General features: G+C 34.6%; 3 protein-coding genes across 3 annotated transcripts; 1 reads left to right on the top strand and 2 right to left on the bottom strand.

The window, feature by feature from the left end:
- The first annotated feature begins 6,668 nt into the window (after positions 1-6,668).
- On the top strand, positions 6,669-7,894 carry LOC142518588 (protein RADIALIS-like 4). The gene is made up of 2 exons (XM_075621380.1): positions 6,669-7,144; positions 7,686-7,894. Exon 1 carries the CDS (start codon positions 6,890-6,892, stop codon positions 7,115-7,117), a length of 228 nt encoding a protein of 75 aa, XP_075477495.1. The 5' UTR covers positions 6,669-6,889; the 3' UTR covers positions 7,118-7,144; positions 7,686-7,894.
- Positions 7,895-13,486: 5,592 nt separating this feature from the next.
- LOC142519817 (uncharacterized) lies at positions 13,487-14,071 on the bottom strand. Its single transcript, XM_075622840.1, has one exon. The coding sequence runs from the start codon at positions 14,069-14,071 to the stop codon at positions 13,487-13,489; it is 585 nt and encodes a 194-aa protein (XP_075478955.1).
- A 4,189-nt stretch (positions 14,072-18,260) lies between these two features.
- On the bottom strand, positions 18,261-20,051 carry LOC142518602 (transcription factor RADIALIS-like). Its single transcript, XM_075621394.1, has 2 exons — positions 19,662-20,051; positions 18,261-18,438 (listed from the first exon to the last, which is right to left on the bottom strand). The coding sequence occupies exons 1-2, from the start codon at positions 19,916-19,918 to the stop codon at positions 18,414-18,416; spliced, it is 282 nt and encodes a 93-aa protein (XP_075477509.1). The 5' UTR covers positions 19,919-20,051; the 3' UTR covers positions 18,261-18,413.
- Positions 20,052-20,826: the final 775 nt, after the last annotated feature.

The following is a 20,826-nucleotide window of genomic DNA, read 5'->3' as shown; positions in this document are numbered from 1 at the left end:
ATGGGATTAGGTGGGTTAAAAAACTATAAACTCACCTAATCACTTGTACCAAACGTAGCCTAAGTGTTAGATTTTTTGGCTTGAAATTAACAAATATTTTAAATTTTGAAAATGTGTTGGTTCATGTAATGTCTACAAACAAAGACTCCTTTAATGCTGCCTTACTAGAAAAAGTCCAAAACCCCAATTTCAAAGATCTATTCCATGAAAAAGTATAATCATAGATTTGTACGCGACAAAAATATGAATATTTTCTGTATTTTTAACCCATTATATTACTAAATATAAACTGATGAAAAAAAAAACAAAATTAATTCATTTATTGGGAAAAATAAGGAATCTAGACATCGGATAAATTAAATAATTTATTATGGCTTTAACTGTAGTGCGTGACAGGTAAATTTAAGATTCCTAAATAAAGAATAATTCTGCTCGATCATTTATTTCAGAAGAAACCTGCACGGACGATTGTCTTTTTCGGCCACTGTAAAAATAGATAATAGATCAGATTTGTTCTTGCCTTATAATTTCACATGCATGCAGTTGGAAATAGGTATTTTTTAAAAAGAAAAACTAAGATTTATTGTAATAATTAATAAATAATGGGTTTTTGGACAACTGCATGTTAGCTCCTAACCCCTAGCTCTGGGACTGCCAAGAAAGAAATTCGTCTGCCCACTATTCAATTTCCAATAAAAGGACAAGCAAAAGATTTTGGATTCTAGTGTATTTTGATGCAAGTTTCACGCTAAATATTACGATTTTTGTATCAAATATAAGATCCATCTTCAATTCATTTACTTCTAATTTTACATAAAAAATATTATCGAAATATTCTTTTTATTATATATTAGTTATTATATTTTATTTAATATATTTTTGATTCTGACTAATGTTTTATTATTAATAAATTTAAATAATAATATTTAAGTTTATAATTTAATTATATAATAAAAATTAAATTATATATAATATGAATTAATATATGAAAATTATTTAAATTGAAAAATATGAATACAAATTCAAACATAATACAGATACAACATCAAATATAATATGAATACAATTTCAAACATTTGAATGATTATATTCATGCCGCAAATGATCAATTAAAGCATTTCGTAGTGCGAATTGAACATCTTTGTCTTTTATTCTTTTATATCGACTGAGAGATTCTTGAAGTTTGATATGCTCATCAACAGTCATTCCTACATCTGGAGTTGGTGCTTCTCTCACATCATATCACGCAATATGATACACGATTTCATTATGTCATGTAAATGACGTTTCTTCCAACTACGTGCTGGGGATGCCACAATTGAAATCGTGATTGAAGAACGCCAAATGCGCGTTCCACGTCTTTTCTAAAGGATTCTTGTAGCATTGCAAAATCATCAAACCAAACTCCTTACAGCTACGTAACAAAAGATCATTGCAGTATCGCATGAAAGTTGTACTCCGTCACATTGGAAGATTAAGAGGATGCATTCGCCACATTGAAACTCTCAAACCAAGTGGTGCATCCGAAGAGAATATTCTAAGTAATTTTTATATAAATAGTTTTCTTTACTGGTTTAAACTCTTATACGAGTCGTGTATTTTCGTGCAGTTCAATAGAGGAAAAGATATGTTCATGCAAGATTCTAATCATAGTAAAGGATTCAAATTTGATCATGTGTGGCCTATTATGAAAGATATTGAAAAATTCTCCAGGGACATCAATCATCGAGTCCAGTACCTAAATTTCACGTCACAAACTTGGATTCGTCGTCAGAAACTCAGACACCAGAGACTCCAATATCAGGTTCTCCTGGATGCATTCCTTTTTCAATTAATTTAAGCATTAATAAAAATGCTGGTGGCACTTCATCCGAGCGACATATTGGAGTTAAAAAAGCTAAATTAAAGAAAAGAAGATGACAACATTTCAGAATTATCATCTACGATGAAACAAGGACATCACAATATTATGAATATACTAGAAAATGGCTCCACTGAACTTCAACGACATTATGATATTCAAATGCAAAAATTGCAAAATGATAAATTGAAATTGGAGAATCAACAAAAGAAAATTGAAACTCGACAACAAGAAATGACATTGACTGTCCTTCAAGAGGAGAATAGAGTTATGTGTTGGAATTTTGATGCTTAATGAATGAAAATTAAGCAAATAAATCAATGTGTTTGATTTGGAAAAATTCGAAACGAAGAACGAAGCTTAATGAACGAATATTAAGTTCGATGGTTCTGAATAAAACTCGAGAAGAGTTCATCAAATGTTGAAAGAAACTTAAACGAGTAGTCGGAACGTGTAAGGGACGAAAACCGAAGAAAAGAAAAAAAAATTCGCGTGTACAGTAGCCGCGCGGGTGCGCGCGCCTGCCGCCTGCCAATGGCAGGCGCGCACCCGCGCGCATGTCTGCGCGCGAACTCTCGGCAGGCGCGAGCGGGTGCCTGCAAGTCTTCGTGCCCCTTCGAATTTTCTGATGTTTTTTCATTTCCTTGGCATTGTTTGATGATTGTGATCAGTTACAATGGCCAAGGGACACCACCTATGAATGAAAGATCATGTCTTTTAACATGAAAACATTAAATGCTTGATATTTTGAAAATCAAAAACACTTTACACATATCATAACATCATTTTGCATATTGTCTTCTTCCTTCTTCTTCAAGAGAGAGTTCCTTCATTTTCTTGTGATAGAACTTGAATATTTGAGTGCTCATTATTCAAGTGTTGTAGTTGTTTCTTAGAAGAAGATTGCCACCAACCTCTAGCACATTGTGAGGGTCAAATTCTTCTTAAGGAGAAAATGTTCAACACTTGCCTCTACAAGCCATATTCATTTATTTTCTTCTTGCTTCTCCTCTCATTTTTGAATACCACAAACAACAATCTTAAGAAGAATTTTGGATTTTTGATCATTTGCAAGAAGAATCTCAATGGCATCAACATCTACAACTCCACATGCAACCATTGCTCAAGGAGAGAAACCAAAAAAGTTTTCTGGTGCGGACCTTCAAAAGATGGCAACAAAAGATGCTTTTCTATCTTACAACCTTGAGTTTGTCAAGGTTCTTGAAGGAGGATCCTCCCACCGTTGCTGAAAACGAGACATACATCAACATGAGGGCCGCTTTGGATGCATGGAACCAAAGTGACTTCTTATGTAAGAACTACATCCTAAATAGACTTGACAATGCATTGTACAATGTGTATTGTCAAGTCAAGACCGCCAAGGAACTTTGGGATATGCTTGATAAGAAATACAGGGAGGAGGATGCGGGCTTGAAGAAGTTCATTGTTGGGAGATTTTTGGACTTCAAGATGGTGGACTCAAAATCTGTGATGAGTCAAGTGCAAGAACTACAACTTCTCTTGCACGAGATTCATGCGGAAGGAATGAGTCTAAGCGAGTCCTTCCAAGTTGCGGCCATGATAGAGAAACTCCCTCCATTGTGGAAGGATTTCAAGAATTATTTGAAGCACAAAAGAAAGGATATGGGATTGGAGGATCTCATTGTGAGATTGAGAATAGAAGAGGACAACAAGAGCACCGAGGCCAATGCAAGTAAAATGGCAGCAAGGGTGAACATTGTCGAATCGAGTTCTCAAGGGAAGAAGAGAAAGTTTGAGAAGCAACCACAACAAGGCCAACAACCACCAAATAAGAAGAAGTTCAAAGGCACTTGTTATAACTGCGGAAAACCAAATCACATGGCGAAGGATTGTAGGAAGCCAACGAAGGGAAATCCTCAAGCCAATGTAGTTCAAGAAAGGTCGGTACCATTTGATTTTTCTCAACTTGATTTGACTGTAGTTATTTTGGAAGCAAACTTGGTTGAAAACTCCAATGAGTGGTGGGTTGATACTGGAGCAACTCGACACATATGCTCAAACAAAAGGATGTTCTCCACATACACTCCATCGACCGGGAGAAAACTTTACATGGGGAACTCCGCTACATCTGAGGTGGTGGGCACCGAAAATGTTGTACTGAAGATGACATCGGGTTTGGAAGTAACCCTTGTTGATGCACTTCATGTACCGGACATAAGAAAGAACCTCGTGTCGGGGTCTCTGTTGGTCAAACATGGGTTTAGACTAGTATTTGAGTCTAACAAGTTTGTATTGACTAAGAATGGTCATTTTATTGGAAAATGATATCTTGATGAGAACCTTTTCAAGTTGAATGTAATGGCTATACGCCAAAATATTGTTGAAAGTAATAAAGACAAAAGTTCTATTTACTTGCTTGAGTGTTCTCATTTATGGCATGTTCGTTTAGGACACGTAAATTTTAATACCTTGCAACGTTTAATAAAACTTGAATTATTGCCTAAACACAACGTCGATCCAACACAAAAATGCGAGATATGTGTTGAAGCAAAAATGACCAAAGCGCCTTACCACTCGATTGAAAGATGTAAAACTCCTCTAGAACTAATACACACCGATCTTGGTGATTTAAAGTTTGTACAAACTAGAGGAGGGAAAAGATACTACGTGACATTCATTGATGATAATACAAGGTACTGTTACGTATATCTTTTGAGGTCGAAAGATGAAGCTCTTGAAGCATTCAAATGTTATAAGACCGAAGTTGAGAATCAACTAGGCAAACAAATAAAGAGGGTTCGAAGCGATAGAGGGGGCGAATACGGAGCATCGTTTGATGAATTTTGCACATTTGTAGGTATAATTCATGAAACGACTGCTCCTTATTCACCACAATCGAATGGCATTGCCGAAAAAAAGAATCGAACTCTGAAAGATATGATGAATGCTATGTTAATAAGTTCAGGACTACCCCAAAACTTGTGGGGGGAAGCAATACTATCGGCTAATCACATCCTGAACAAGATACCCCACAAGAAAAATGACAAGTCACCTTATGAATTGTGGAAAGGTCACAAACCTTCCTACAAGTATCTCAAAGTGTGGGGGTGTCTAGCTAAGGTTGAAATACCAAAGCCTAAACAAGAGCGAATTGGACCAAAGACGGTCGACTGCATATTCATTGGATATGCACATAATAGTAGTGCCTATAGGTTTATAGTGCACAAATCTGAAAATACAGAAATGAATACGGGCATGACAATTGAGTCAAGGAATGCAGTATTCTTTGAAAACATATTTCCTTGTAAAGAAAGGAAAGAAAATGGTTCTAGCAAGCGAAAACTTGATATGGAGCATGAAGGTCAAGTACCTACACATGATCCAACTCTAAATGAAAATGCTATATCATTGGAAGGCTCTTCAAAAGAGCAAGAGCCAAGAAGGAGCAAAAAGGCTAGAATCTCAAAGTCCTTTGGTCCAAACTTCCATACTTTTATGTTGGAGAATGAACCAAAGAACATACAAGATGCTCTGGCTAGCCCTGAAGCTCCTTATTGGAAAGAAGCCATCAACTCTGAAATTGATTCTATTTTGCAAAACCATACTTGGGAACTAGTGGATCTTCCACCAGGTACAAAGCCATTGGGATGCAAATGGATATTGAAAAAGAAAATGAGAGTTGATGGAAATATTGAAAAATACAAAGCCATTTTTTTGTTTTCTTCTTGCTTATCCTCTCATATTTGAATACCACAAACAACATTATGTACATGGATTTAAGCATAATTGACGATCCAGAAATGCGTGAAATAATTCGAATTGAACGAGCAAAAATTATGCAAAAAAAAAAAAAAAAACAAAGAAAGACAGGGACAACAAGATGTTAACACTTTTGGAAAATATTTAGGTGATTTTGGAGGATTCAGATCAAATTTACCAGATTATTAATTATTTAGTTTGTTTATCTTCTAAATATATTTTCCTTTCGATTATTGTCTTTATATTTGCATTTGTATTTGAATTATATGTTTCAAATTGCATTTGTATTTCAATTATATTTTTCAGTTTATTTACAAATTGTAATTTTAAATTAATTTTTTACATTTGTATTAAATTATATTAATTATAAATCATTAAATCAAATTAGTCCTTAATTATTAATAATTAACATAAATAAATAAAATTTTTAAAAATCAACAATTATTATTTTTAAATTTTTATGATTAAATATATAATTATTAAAATAATAAAATAAATATTATACAATTATTTAAATAATATTTATAATATCCAATACAAATATTTATAATAAATACAAATAAAAAAACTATTTTTTTTTTAAAAATGGGGACCTCTGCGCCAAAATTGACGCAGAGGACTGTACAGTCTTGGAGATGACCTCAAAATAGGACAATCTAATTTTGTCATGCATGTCTATTTATTGTATATGTATGTTTATATTAGTCTTCTAGGTAGATATCTTTGTTTCTGTGTGTGTGGTGAATTTAGTCATTTTTCGACGTGGTGCTGACTTAGATTGTGTCACATTAGCATTCTAAATGAAAAATGAGTATAATTAAAAAAAATCGAAAGATTTATGATTATTGATTAAAACAAAAATTTGATTACCGGATAACAAAAATCACAAAGAAACATAAATACAAAACCAGAAATATAATTTTCTCCATGTTTATGTTCTCTTATTTTCTATATAAGCTTTTTCCTAACGTGCACTTTAGTTTTCCAACTTGATAATATATGCCAAAAAAGAAAAAAATCTACAAATTTGCGTTACAAAATCGCTGCTGATCCACTTTCCCCAATCTAAAGCTGAACCTTGTGGTTCCAATGCAAACAAGTCATTCAATTCAACTTTAGCTAATTAAATTATATCAAATCCCTCCCTCTCTCTCACTCTATATATATATATTCACTTTGCATGCAAAATATTTTCACATAATCGAACACACATCCGATCGATATTTCTGTCGATCTTCAACTTAATTTATTGATTTTAAGGGAAAAAAATCATCACAATTTTCAGGCATGACTTCAAGGTCATTGAGTTCATGGACACCCCAAGAGAACAAGCTCTTCGAGAAGGCATTGGCCCGATTCGACAAGGACACCCCCGACCGGTGGCAGAATGTGGCTCGGGCAGTTGGTGGCGGGAAATCGACGGAGGATGTGAAGAGACATTTCGAGATTCTGATCGAGGATCTCCACCAGATCGAATCCGGCCGTATTCCAATTCCTAATTACAGAAACTACTAGCTCTATGTGAAAGAAGATAAAAAAAAGGTATTGTTATTATTATGTGTATATTTATTTTTTAAAATAATTATTATCATATTATGGTTATGGTTTTAAATTTTATTTTCATATAAATATTAATTATGTACTTTATTTAGGGCCTATCTCTTTTGGAATCAAAGGGTTCTATTTCTTTCTTTCTTCTTCTTTTTTTTAATCTCACATTCGTTCATGCATACCAAGGAATATTTTATGTCGCTATTGTGCTATTATCCCATGGAAGAAAAAGTCACTAAATATTCCTTTTTTCTCCCTTCGAAATTAATTTTTTTTTTGTCTTTTGGCGTTTTAAATTATTTTTTTGCTGACCATTTTTCCCTTGCTTTATGTATTTTCCATGTGACGGGCTCAAATGGAAAATCAACTTGAAAGTGCATGTGTGGAAATCAATACGCTTTTCACAGACACACAAATAAATAAATAAATAAATTAATATATATATATATATATATCACTGCACGCTTATTCATATGTTATTATTATTATTTAGTTTTTTCCTTGTAATAATTAGTTTTTTGTTATTTGGCAGTCTCTGAAATTTCTCCACATGCAAGGGATCAAGGGCTTATTATGAATGATGAGGATCAAGTCATAGGTTGCAAGAAACAGCTTTTCTTCATCGTCCTTTAATTTTTGCTTTCGTTTTTCATTATAATTATAATTGGTGTAATCTCGAATTGCAGATCAGTATCGTCTGGTAATTTTCATTGCATTATTAATGAAAATATATGTTCTTAATTGTCTTCTAAAAATTTCGATAAAAATATGATCAAATATTCTCGAAAGATCTAAGAAATCAGAACTACGCATACAATATATATTATATTCTCCGGGGATCTTAAAGTCAGAGTATATGTATATACGAGACGAATGGCTTAATTTAATCTGAAAATATAAATCCATTTTTCCAAGAATTTCTTGACAACAATTAGGCAAAGTGTAAAATTAATCACATTTAAAACTTCATGTTTTTAAAAATCGAGCACCTAACCCCTTACAAATGGGTTGAACCCAATACAGGGATTAAATATACTTGATTTTTAAAATACATTTAAATAAAGCACAACATCTTTTAATTTTGGAGCTTTATTAAATACCTTAAAATAATATTTCTCAGGCAGAAAAAATAAAGACATGCATGGTAAATTATAAGGAAGCTGATGTATTGAATATCCATATTTAATAAGAGTAGGCCTCTTGTGAGACGATATGTGAGACGAGTCAAACTTACCTATATTCACAATAAAAAGTAACACTCTTAGCACAAAAAATAACACTTTTTCATGGATGACCCAAATAAGAGATCCGTCTCACAAAATACGATCCGTGAGACCGTCTCACAAAAAGTTTTTGTCATTTAATAAAATAGTTCTTTTACCTTAAATTTAAGATTTTGGATAAAGAATATGTTGTGGATGCCCTAATCGGCCTTAACCCCCTAACGCCCCAACTAGTCAATTCAACCATAAATGGCAGAAATCCTATTTTAGTTCAACTTGCTGAATTAACCCTTAGCGATTAATATCGTGCTCGATACAAACTGATATTGTCTACAAGATTTTGTCAATGCGATCATTTAATTCAAAATGTTCAGATAAGAACTTGGAAATTGATGTACTTAAGACTTTAAAACGAATCGAATAACAATGCGTATATTCCGAAGCGTCACCATCCATCCGAACATAGATATAACTAGAGAAACCTTTCTGTTTTTGCTAATACAAATCTTGCTATAGCTAGATATTTCTCAAGTTACTCATTTGATAGAAGATATACACAAAATTCTCTTCATAAATTACAAAAGTGCCAAATTTGTCATATTGTGATCCTCTTAGTCTCTAAAAACAAGTTATATCTTCAGAGGTCATGGGATAGAGTTGTGGTGGTGTGTTAATGCATGCTTGATTCTTACAGGGGTAGATCTTTACTTAGAAATTCCTTGGTGACTCCCTATGCTATATTCATAAGTCCAACTTTACACCTTTTAACTAAAAATAAAATAAAAAAATTAAAGATCTCGAGCAAAAATAATTAGGTTTAAAATATATGGAGGTAGAGAACAACTCAAAACATAAAAGATACTCTCTCAGTCCCAATTATAGTATGATACCCCCGGGGAGGCCCGGGTCGTGGGTATCAGATGATCCCGGGTCATGGATCAGGTTATGAGAAGTTTTGGGCAAATCTGACAGATAACAGACAAATATATGCCCGAGACATCATCTCCCTGGACTATTAGCAGCCAGACATATACCTCGAGCTACCAGAAGCCCGAGCTTCCAAACAAGTTCTCAGATAATGGCTTTCTACCCGGTTATCTCGATTGTAGCACCGCACTCGAGTGCGCTAAAGAAATCTGAGACAACATATGCTTTTAAGTGTCTATTTTATTATTAATCAATCAGAGTTTAAATACAAGAGGAGGAAAAAATAAAAAGCTAGAATAAAGGAAATAAACTAACCACCCTTGATAATATCAAGAGTTTAAAACTTAAATACATTATCGGTAATTCCTAAGATAAAGAAACTAGAATATGACACATATTTCTACACTCTCCCTCAAGCTGAACCATAAACATTCATGAGGTTTAGCTTGCCACACAAGTTATCAAACATAGGACGGAGTAAGGCCTTAGTGAGAATGTCTGCAACTTGGAGACGTGATGGAACATAGTGTAATGCAATATCTTGATTCTCAATCTTCTCAATAATGAAATGTCTATCAAGCTCAATGTGCTTAGTGCGATCATGGTGAACTGGATTCTTGGCTATGCTCAGGGCTGCTTCATTGTCACAGTGGAGATGGATGGAGTGTTCAAATGGAATTTTGTAAACTTTTGAGTAGGAGTTTTAGCCAAATTCCTTCGCAAATCCCGTGAGCTAGAGCCCTATATTCAGCTTCTGCACTACTCCGAGCAACGAATGATTGCTTCTTGCTCCTCCATATAACCAAATTACCCCAAACAAAAGTGCAATAACCTGAGGTAGACTTCCTGTCAGTTTTCGAACCAGCCCAATCAGCATCTGTAAACACTTCTAAGCTTCGACTGGTGTTCTTTCTGAAGAATAAACCTTTGCCAGGTGAACCCTTTAGGTATCTAAGAATTTTGAAAACAGCTTCCATGTGAGATTCCTTGGGATTGCTCATAAATCGACTGACAAGGCTCACTACAAAGCTAATGTCAGGTCTGGTGTTAGCTAGGTAAATAAGCTTTCCAACCAACCTTTGATATCTCCCCCTCTCTACTGCAGTTTCAGAGTATCCAGCATCAAGCTTTAAATTCGGCTCCATAGGTGTTTCAGATGGTTTACATCCAAGCATGCCCGTTTCTTTTAGAAGATCAAGAGTATACTTGCGTTGAGATACAGAAATACCTGTCTGGGAACGAGCTACTTCCATTCCTAGAAAATGCTTTAAATTTCCTAGATCTTTCACTTCAAATTCAGTAGCTAGAATCTGCTTCAAGCACTTAATCTCCTCCTCGTTGTCTCCTGTGATTATAATATCATCGATATATACACTCAATATGGTAATCTTTCCACTGTGTGTATGCTTAGAGAACAATGTGTGATCAGCCTGACTTTGAGAATAACCATATTGTTTGAGTACTCGTGAAAATCTATTGAACCATGCACGTGGACTTTGCTTTAAACCGTATAGAGACTTCTTCAATTTACACACCTTGCCACGAGTGCGTTGATTTTCAAATCCAGGAGGGATATCCATATATACTTCTTCTGTGAGATCACCATTGAGGAATGCATTCTTCACATCAAGTTGGTGAAGTGGCCAGTCCAAATTTGCTGCTAAAGATAAAAGGACTCGTATGGTGTTGTGTTTAGCAACTGGAGCAAAAGTCTCCTGATAATCAATCCCATATGTCTGAGTGTAACCTCTTGCAACAAGTCGAGATTTTAGCCTTTCAATTGTACCATCAGCATTGTGTTTCACCGTAAATAGCCATCTACACCCAACCGTACGCTTTCCAGGAGGCAATACAGTGATCTCCCATGTATTATTTTTCTCCAGTGCTCTAATCTCTTCATAAGTAGCCTTTTTCCAATCTGGAATGGCAAGTGCTTTCGTACACTGTATTAGGCATGTTCACTTGATCCACTTGAGAAACATTAGCTCGGTATTGAGATGACAATTTCCCATAGTAATCATAGTCTTCAATCTGATATGGTGTGTGAGTACGAGTTGTTTTCCTCAATGTAATAGGCAAATCTAGTTCATTAACAGTTATAGAGTAAGTATTGGAGCTGCTACCAAGTTCAGATGTACCTGGATCATGGTCAGGGGACATTGGAGTTGTGGTTGATTTTTGGCAGCCCTGAACTTGTGGAATTCGGCTATCTGGTGGAGCCTTGAATTTGAGTTGTAGGAACAGATGCGGTAGGAGCATTAGAAACACCTGTGGTTATTGACACAGAAGGAACCACAGAAGGAACATCAAATTGATCTTGGTATGTGTACTCCCAATTCTGATATTCGCTCACATTCTCCCCCTGAATGGAAGAGTTGGCGTAAAAAGGTTTGTGTTCTAGGAAAGTGACATCCATAGTGTGAAAGAATTTTATGTGAGATGGTGAGTAACATTTGTAACCTTTTTGGAAAGGAGCGTACCCTAAGTAAATGCATTTAAGGGACTTTGGAGCAAGTTTACTTTGGTCATATAGATGGATAAAGGCTGAAAATCCAAAGATTTTTGGTGATATATTGAGGAGCAACCTTGTGCTTGGAAAGGTTTTGAGTAATATTTGACACGGGGTTGAGAAATTTAGTACCCTGGATGGCATTCTATTGATGAGGTAAGTTGCGGTGAGTACAGCCTCCCCCCAGAAGTGGTTTGGAACGTTGGTCGTGAACATAATAGACCGAGCAACTTCTAAGAGATGTCTATTTTTTCGTTCTGCAATTCCATTTTGTTGGGGAGTTTTGACACAAGAACTAGTATGAACAATACCATGAGAGATGAAATAATCACCAAGAACAGAATTGAAATATTCACTTCCATTATCAGTGTGAACAATTTGGATATTGGTATTGAATTGAGTTTGAATCATGGCATGAAATTGTTTAAATATTTTGCTAATTTCTGATTTGGCTTTCATTAAAAATACCCAACTTAACCGAGTGTGATCATCCACAAAGAGTAAGAACCATTTGGTATTAGTTACATTAGGTACTCTAGATGGACCCCAAATATCACTATGGATCATAGAAAAAGGATGAGTAGCTTTGTATGGTTTAGGGGGATAAACGTTACGTGTATGCTTCGAGAGTTGGCAAATATCACAGTGCATTAACTTGGCATTCTTATTCGAAAATAATGATGGAAATAATCGTGCGAGATACACAAAATTAGGGTGACCAAGTCTACAATGAAGCCTCATAATTTCTTGATCGTTATTACCAGAAATTGAACTAAAACTAGATGCCAAGTTTGAAGTTGGAACTTGTGGTGGATCAGGGTGTTTGAGAAGATATAATCCTTCTTGAAGTTCAGCACTGCCAATCATCTTCCCCGAGTTCAAGTCCTGAAAAACACATGAGTTTGCCGTGAATTGAGTGAGACATTTTAAATCTGTATTTAGCTTATGAACAGACAGTAAATTACAGTCCAAGTTTGGAACAAAAAATACAGATTTAAGTTGTAATGTAGGAGAGATATTCACGGTCCCAATACCCACAACGTCTGACTTAGAACCATCAGCTATACTAATTGTAATTGTCTTATCACAAGGTGAGTATGCTGAAAATAGACTCCGGTTACCAGTCATATGACCAGAGGCTCCAGAATCAACTATCCATGAGGATGAATAATTTGATCTGGTGTGAACAGCCTGAGCTATGTTACCTCTTTGAGCAACATTAGCACCTCCAGTAGTTGAAGAAGACGGAGCCAGTGGAGCTTGAATTTGATGTGACTGGTTGATTAAACTCTGGAGAAGTTCTAACTGATCCTTGCTAAATAGTGTGGTTGAGGCTGCATTTCCTCGGGACTCTTGCTCAATGGATCGAGATGACTTCCAGTCATGAGGCTTGCCATGAATCTTCCAGCATGTTTCTCTCGTGTGTCCTGGACGACGGCAATGCTCACAATAGGGACGTGTTTTGTGGTTCTTTTTGTCATTTGAAACCTTGGTAGCATGTATCTGATTATGTGTTTCAACAGAGGCTGCCAAAGCAGAAGCATCTGAGACAGGTGTTGTGGAATCACACATCATAATTTTCCTTCGACTCTCTTCATGTCGAATAACAGAGAATACCTCTCTGAGTGAGGGTAATGGCTTGATGCTTATGACACGCCCACGGGCCTCATCCAGTTATTTGTTGAGTCTAGACAATAACTTAAAAACACGCTTGGTTTCAACGATTTGTCTATAGAGTTTACCATCTTCAGGACAAGTCCACTTTTGAGTGTCGATGAGATCTATTTTCTGCCAATGTCTCGTGAGTGAGCTAAAATATCGAGTGACAGAAAGATCACCTTGCCTTAGCTCATAGAGGAGGCTCTCATTCTCAAACACTTCGGAAGTGTTTTCAGAACTGGAGAAGGTTACCTTGGCTGCTTCCCATATCTCGGCAGCAGTGGCATATAGCAGAAAATTCTCACCAATTTCAGGAGTCGTGGAGTTGACAAGCCATGACATGACCATATTATTGTTGGCTTTCCACGCTTTGAATGTAGAATCATCTTCCTTCGGAGCTGTAGCTGCACCTGTGATATTATCATCCTTGCTTTTACCACAAATGAACATTAAGACAGATTGAGACCACTGCAAATAATTTTGCCCCTTGAGTTTGTGACTCGTGACTTGGGCAGAGAAGTGATCTGTGTTTGGTTGGGAGTTTGTGGTAGGATTAGATGAAGTCGAGGCAAAGCCATAGTTGTTTCCATATTTTGTCATCGCTCTGATACCATAAAGAAATCTGAGACAACATATGCTTTTAAGTGTCTATTTTATTATTCATCAATCAGAGTTTAAATACAAGAGTATGAAAAACTAAAAAGCTAGAATAAAGGAAACGAACTAACAACCCTTGATAATATCAAGAGTTTAAAACTTAAATACACTATCGGTAATTCCTAAGATAAGGAAACTAGAATATGACACATATTTCTACATGCGCAAGTATGCGATACCTTATTTTGGTAATCATTACTGTCAGAATCACATGGATTTGGCGTATCAGAAAAGTTATCAGAAAGTAAGGTATGAGCAATCATCTTGCCATAATTAGTAAGTGTGCACTGATAACAAGGTCATCATTGACTTTCTTGCTATAAATATCAGGTTTACTCAAATTTAAAACATTTCATTGACATACATATCTTGCCAATACCATTCCTACCACATTTTTCTCTTTGCTACATAACTTTTTCTCACTCACCTGGTGACTTTAGCGTCGGAGTAGCTACGTCAGACCCATTCACATGGTTATTTTCGTGTTTACAGGTCAATACTGGTTTTTCTGGGAAGAAAAACCCTTTGGTTTGGACACATGTCACCAGGCTCTTATTCCTTATCATTTTCACAACCGAACCCGGTGAAATTGCACACATATCTCACACCCATTTTCATCGGTCACATCATAGTATAATTCTCTTGTTTTTTCATATAGATTAAGAATACTACTATGTTATTGAGAAAACAAATTGAATACAATTATACACATTAGAAGGGTATAATATTAGTAAAAAAGTTTATTAAACGTGAAAAGCAGACTATATATTATGAACATACGAAAAAGAAAACATTTACTAGACAATTGGAATGGAGGGATTACATCACGTCCGAATCAGAGTGATCTTAAAGATATTAATTTACTATTTTTGCCAACTTTAAATTCAGAATTCCAATTATCAGTTAATCTCATTATTTTTGAAATAAACTTTTTCCCCCCGCATGCATGCAACAAATGTGTCTCGACTGGCAGCTCATCGAGAGCAAAAACTTCTGTGAGATGATCTCATTGGTCGTATTTTGTGAGATGGATATCTTATTTGAGTCATCCATGAAAAAATATTACTTTTTATACTAACGCAGCGTTTGGTTTGGGTGATTAGGTGAGTTTATTTTTTTTAACTCACCTAATCACACGTTTGGTACGTTTTTTATTTAACAAAGTCAATCCCTCCTATGAATGATTATGTTATATTAGGTGTGATAAAATAATCATTCCTCACCTCCTAGGATTATTTATAACACTCTTAATCCATCATATTTTTCAATTTTACCCTTCTCCTAAATCCAAACTCACAACCATTTCCCTCCACCGACCGCCGGACGACCACCCCTGCCGCCGGTCGACCACCGCCGCCCGCCGCCGACCGTCGCCGCCGACCGTCGCCGCCCATCGATGCCGACCGTCCGCCGCCACCTTCTGTCGGCCGACCGCCGACCGATAGCCGGACTGCCGCCGCCACTTTCGGCCGGCCGACCACCGGCGACCACCGCCACAAAACTGGAAGGATAATTTTGTCAATTCATCAAAAGATTATTATTTATCACATTCTTAACAATCGTATCAAACATAATATTATTTTATGATTATCTACTTCAATCATTTTTTTTATCATTTCTCTCTTAAATATTTCATTATTTTATCCTCCAAACCAAACGTAGCCTAAGAGAATTACTTTTTATTGCGAATATCGATAGGATTGACCTATCTCACAGATAAAGATTCGTGAGACCGTCTCACAAAAGACCTACTCCTCATCGAGAGAATGAAGATGCAGGCCATTCAACAGTATCAATGGCAACGTGACTTTGCGTAGCCGAAAGTGTACGATATATTTCGCCAAAAGAAGTTTAAACTAGAGCCACACCAATTCAAATTGTGGTCCTTTTGAAACTTTAATTTATATCGAATATTAATTTTTTGACTGATATTTGAAACAATTTCAAGCGCCGATTCAATGTCCCGACATTTATGTATGTGTCTTTTGTTCGACCATTAGTCGTTTGTGACTTCGTGTACACTTGTATTTACATTCACGTCATCGATTTTCTAAGGTTTTCCGTTCCTCGTTTTGTCCAAATCACATATAATTGCACATATTCAAATTTTTGACAATGATGGTTTTTTTTTTTTAAAAAATAATTTATCTTTTGGGGCTAAATTCACCTATGTTGTAATTTAAATTTAAAGTTTTCAAGCCAGGTATATATTTAATATAATTAAAGAAAAAAATTATTGACTAATTAATATAGATTTGGTGTTCATTTAAATTAATTGGTGAAGGTTGCCGAAAATTTTGTAACAATTAATTAATAGTTGACATTTCTCACTCGATCCACATCTAATGTGCTACATTCATGTCCTTTAAGTTGTCCTCACTCAATCATTTAATGTCATCGAACCACAAAGCATTATGAGCTTTGTCTCTTAATTATCTTAATTCAGGTTTATCATCTTTCAAATATGAGCCAAACTAAGAATTTTAATTGAGGGGGGTAATTTATATTTTTACACAAAACTTGCAACTTTTCTTGGTTATATGTTGGGAAACAATACTTGCTTCTGGTAAAAAAGAATGATCAGACATTTGAGTTGTTGTACATAGTTTTGTTAGAATCGCTGAAATGTTTAGACAGAGGGTATATAAACACTTCAAACTTCAAAATCTTCTACTTCTGAAAAGTGTGTTTCTGAAATGTTTTAAGAAGTCAGAAGCTTGTCTAGTTCGTGGAAAGTGCATCAGACTAATTTGATAAGTGCGAAATTAATCTACAATACTTTAATGAAATAAATGCAGTAGAAGTCAGTATGACACATAATTTGTTTCTCAAAGTATGAAGGACAAAATCCTTCTACGTCTCTCTTTATTTTGTTTCCAAAATGTATCACTAAAAATTTTGATTAGTACACACTTGTACAAACCCAATTCAATAGTTCTTACCTTGTCTACTGAAACTCCTAGTATTACAACACAACACTTGGTAGATTTAATTGTGGGAAAGACTCTTTCATCATATTACAATACGTCACACTCTACAGTAGTTGAAACAGTGAATGTGTATAAAGAAAGATAACACAAATGATCTTCTGAATCTGATAAAGCTATAAAGTATGTGTTGGTTTTCTGAGGTTTTGAAAAGTTAGAGTCTTTTTAACATATTCACGGTAAAAATCAGAGTTCGGCAGTCGGAGAGATTCTTTGTAAATCTTCAAGAGATATTCATATAGTTGATATTTAAAGTTCAAGAAAGAACGATTCTTTTGTTCTGTTAATAGTGCCTCAATCCAATAATAGACTTTGTTAAAGAGAATAGTAAATGATTTTGTAAATACATTAATTGAAGTGTACAAAAAATCATATTAAATAGGAAGCATCCTCTTATGAAAGGTACAAACAAACAGATAATACAAGCCTCTTTTTAAGAATTTTATGATTTGATGTTAATATGACATGTTTTTACAAGAGACTTGTCACGAAGTCTACTGGATCTGGTTATGAAGTGTTGTAATATAGTTTTGCTTAATGTCTGATACTGAGTGTCTAATGGAGTTTCTTCTTAGTAAGTGTTATGGTTTTCCTTAGGTTCTGGTTTTCTTTAATCAGCACATCACCACAATTAAGATGACCTTAAAAGTTTAAAAGATTGAAGTCAAATCATTATCACTACTTCTAAAAACATTTGATCCTATAATTGATATCAGAGTCATGTACGTGTTCGATCACCGTAAATTGAAATGATCTATGCAACTACTAGGAAGAAAATTGTTTAGAAAAAATATTTGTACGTCTCTGCTATGAGAGCGATCAAAGCATAAAGTTTGAACTATTGTACATTTTAAAATATTTGAGTTGCATCATTACCACTATATTATATATTTTTTGCTAAATCAATGAGCATTTGATTCTACGTTAAGTTTATGATATTTTGAAAATTATATATAGCGGATGAATATAATACTTGAAAATTTACTTGTTGGAAAATTCAAACAATAAATAAATAAACTTTATATATATATATATATATATATATATATATATAAAATGTTAATTGAAACAGATGTAATATAGATAATTCACACGCTAATTAACGATGCTTTATTTATGAGTGAGGATTACAATTTGGGAGGATTTCGAATGTTTCCTCCATAGCTAAATTGACAGACAAATTAAATAATTACTTGGATAAATTATCCAATTTGTCTTGTACGTTATTATTACTTAATAATATATAAATATTAATCTCAGTTAGGCAACGCAGTACGATGAATCTTTTCCGAGCCAATTCACCGGAAATTCAGACTCCTCATCCTGCATGGTAATAACATTCCATAATTAACGAATTAAGACAATATGACTATATGGTCATTAAATAAAAATATAATCATGCGTCGATTACGTCATGCATGGATTTTATAATATATATATATATATACTATACTATATATATGTGCGTGTATATATATACAGATATACATAAGTGAAGTGTCATTTATCTATTGGATGTGATGAAAAATATTTAAATTGTACATCCAATAGTTGAATGATATCTCATCTGTGGGTACGGAGGTGTCACTCATCCGTTGGATGTGATGAAACACATCCAATAAATGGGTGACACCTCATTCAAATTGTTCATCCAATAGATGAGTGGCATCTCATTGGTTGATTGAATTAGAGTACGTTGGGAGGACAACATATAAAAATTATATATATATATTCAAAAATCCTTTAGCTCCTACATGTCGACGCAACCCAAAAAATAGTACAATTGCACGTGAAAAGTGCAAGTGTAACAGTGGGTACAAGAATGATTTATATCAACTATAGAAGCAGCACAAAATTCCAAATCAGAGATTTAAAATCATAGAAAACCTCCCGCGGATAAAGGCTTTTGTGGCTATAAATGAAGATACATCGTACATGTGTGTGTGTGTCTGTGTATCCATTAAATTTTACATTCAAATTTGAGCTCAAATTTGAAACGCCTCTTACGGTTCCATGCACGAGAACCCTACATATGGTTCCATCAAAACATATGACCCGCGATTAGAGACCATTTAAGTATAGATATAGAAATTTTTATTACAAGATCTATCGTTACTGTCGAATCGCTCGTAGTATGATCTTCTACGTCCTAGTAGATTTTTCTATATATATTTCATAACTAATTTCAACATATTTTTTTTCCCTTTACTGTAAGAAATTTGATTCATCTCTTGTTCATTTAACTTATGATTCTTTTAGCAAAATGAATCTTAATTTACTCAATTTTTAGACAGACCTTGGAAAATTCAGGGGGTTTTAATTGATTTTTCACTTAGAGAAATCTAGTATAAAAACTACACCAATAGTAAGGAAAAAAAATTAAGACTGGTAATAAAATTTAGGCAGATTCGACGAGAGCGAGTCGTCGAATGAGATAAAAGCTTCTATATGATTTGTTTTCGGCACATTGTGACGCTGAAAAGTATTGTCGCAAACATCAGATTGAAACATAAAACATCTGTATATATATATTATATATATTATACCTTTGCTCCTGATCTCTCATGTTAGCAGGTCCAGTGGTCCTGTAGTTAGGGAATGGCACTCTACCACTCTCAATGTAGTTGATATCCTCTAAAAGGACTTCGTAGTGCTTCTTGACTTCTTCCGGTGTACGACCTCCGATGCTCTTCGCCACATTGTCCCAACGGTCCGATGTGTCCTTGTCGAACACCGCCAATGCCTTCTCGAAGGCCTTGTTTTCCTTGGCTGTCCAGGAGCGAGTCATCGAGGTCGACGCCATTGGGAATTCAAGAAAGGTAGGGTGATATTAAGCAAGAAGCGAGGCCTCAACTCTCTACAAGTCGAGAGTAATATTGAAGGGCTGATCAAGAAATTTGTGCAGAAGATATGGGAATTGCTACTTCTTTTATAAGCTCAGGTCTAGGGGGTGACGTAGATCCGTGGGGTCAGTACTCTTCTATTCTTTGATATTGGATTCGATGCTACACACACACAGACACACAGACAGATGTCTAACTTTGCAACTTAGTGTGCGAATTTGCCACATATTCTATAATTTTTAGTGATTTGTCTCCTTAAGAACCACACTAGCTTGAAGGAGGACCAAGTGTGTGTGTGTGTGAAGAATCGTAAATATTAATGGTACAATTTATTGATAAGAAACTCTCTACAAATAATTAAGGAAACTGCACAAACTCTGTCTTTTAGACTCCTTTTAAAGGATATTAATTAACTCATCTTTATGGAACAATAATGAAAAAAAAAAAAAAAACTAATATCTATGCTATTTTATTTAGTTTGAGACATTTAGAGTAACTAACTTTGGTGTCATGGTCTGTTTTAATAATTATATATATTAATAAAATGTTAAAATTTTAATGCAAGTTATATGTAGTTCAGCTAATAAAGTCATCAATTTTAATAATTTAAACCTTTTTTTTTCAAAAACATACAAGTGTTTGGAAGCCAGCTTTCATGGTCAAATAGAGTATTAAACTGTAACTCACAAATTAAATATATAAAAGCTTTTTTATTTTTCCCGTATTTTTTCATATTAATTTTTAAGAGTTTTCAAATAAATTACACTTTACAATATTATAATCTTTCATTTTCGATTTTCGAAAAAAAAGTTGATTTCTTCGTTTAAGCTATCGGGGTCGTCTCAAATGGTCTCCGATGAAGATCATC

The sequence above is a fragment of the Primulina tabacum genome, chromosome 11 (genome assembly GCF_025594145.1).
Source record: "Primulina tabacum isolate GXHZ01 chromosome 11, ASM2559414v2, whole genome shotgun sequence".
Taxonomy (NCBI): Eukaryota; Viridiplantae; Streptophyta; class Magnoliopsida; order Lamiales; family Gesneriaceae; genus Primulina; species Primulina tabacum.
The sequence above is the reverse complement of the archived record's forward strand: the minus strand, read 5'-3'. Positions and strand labels throughout refer to the sequence as shown.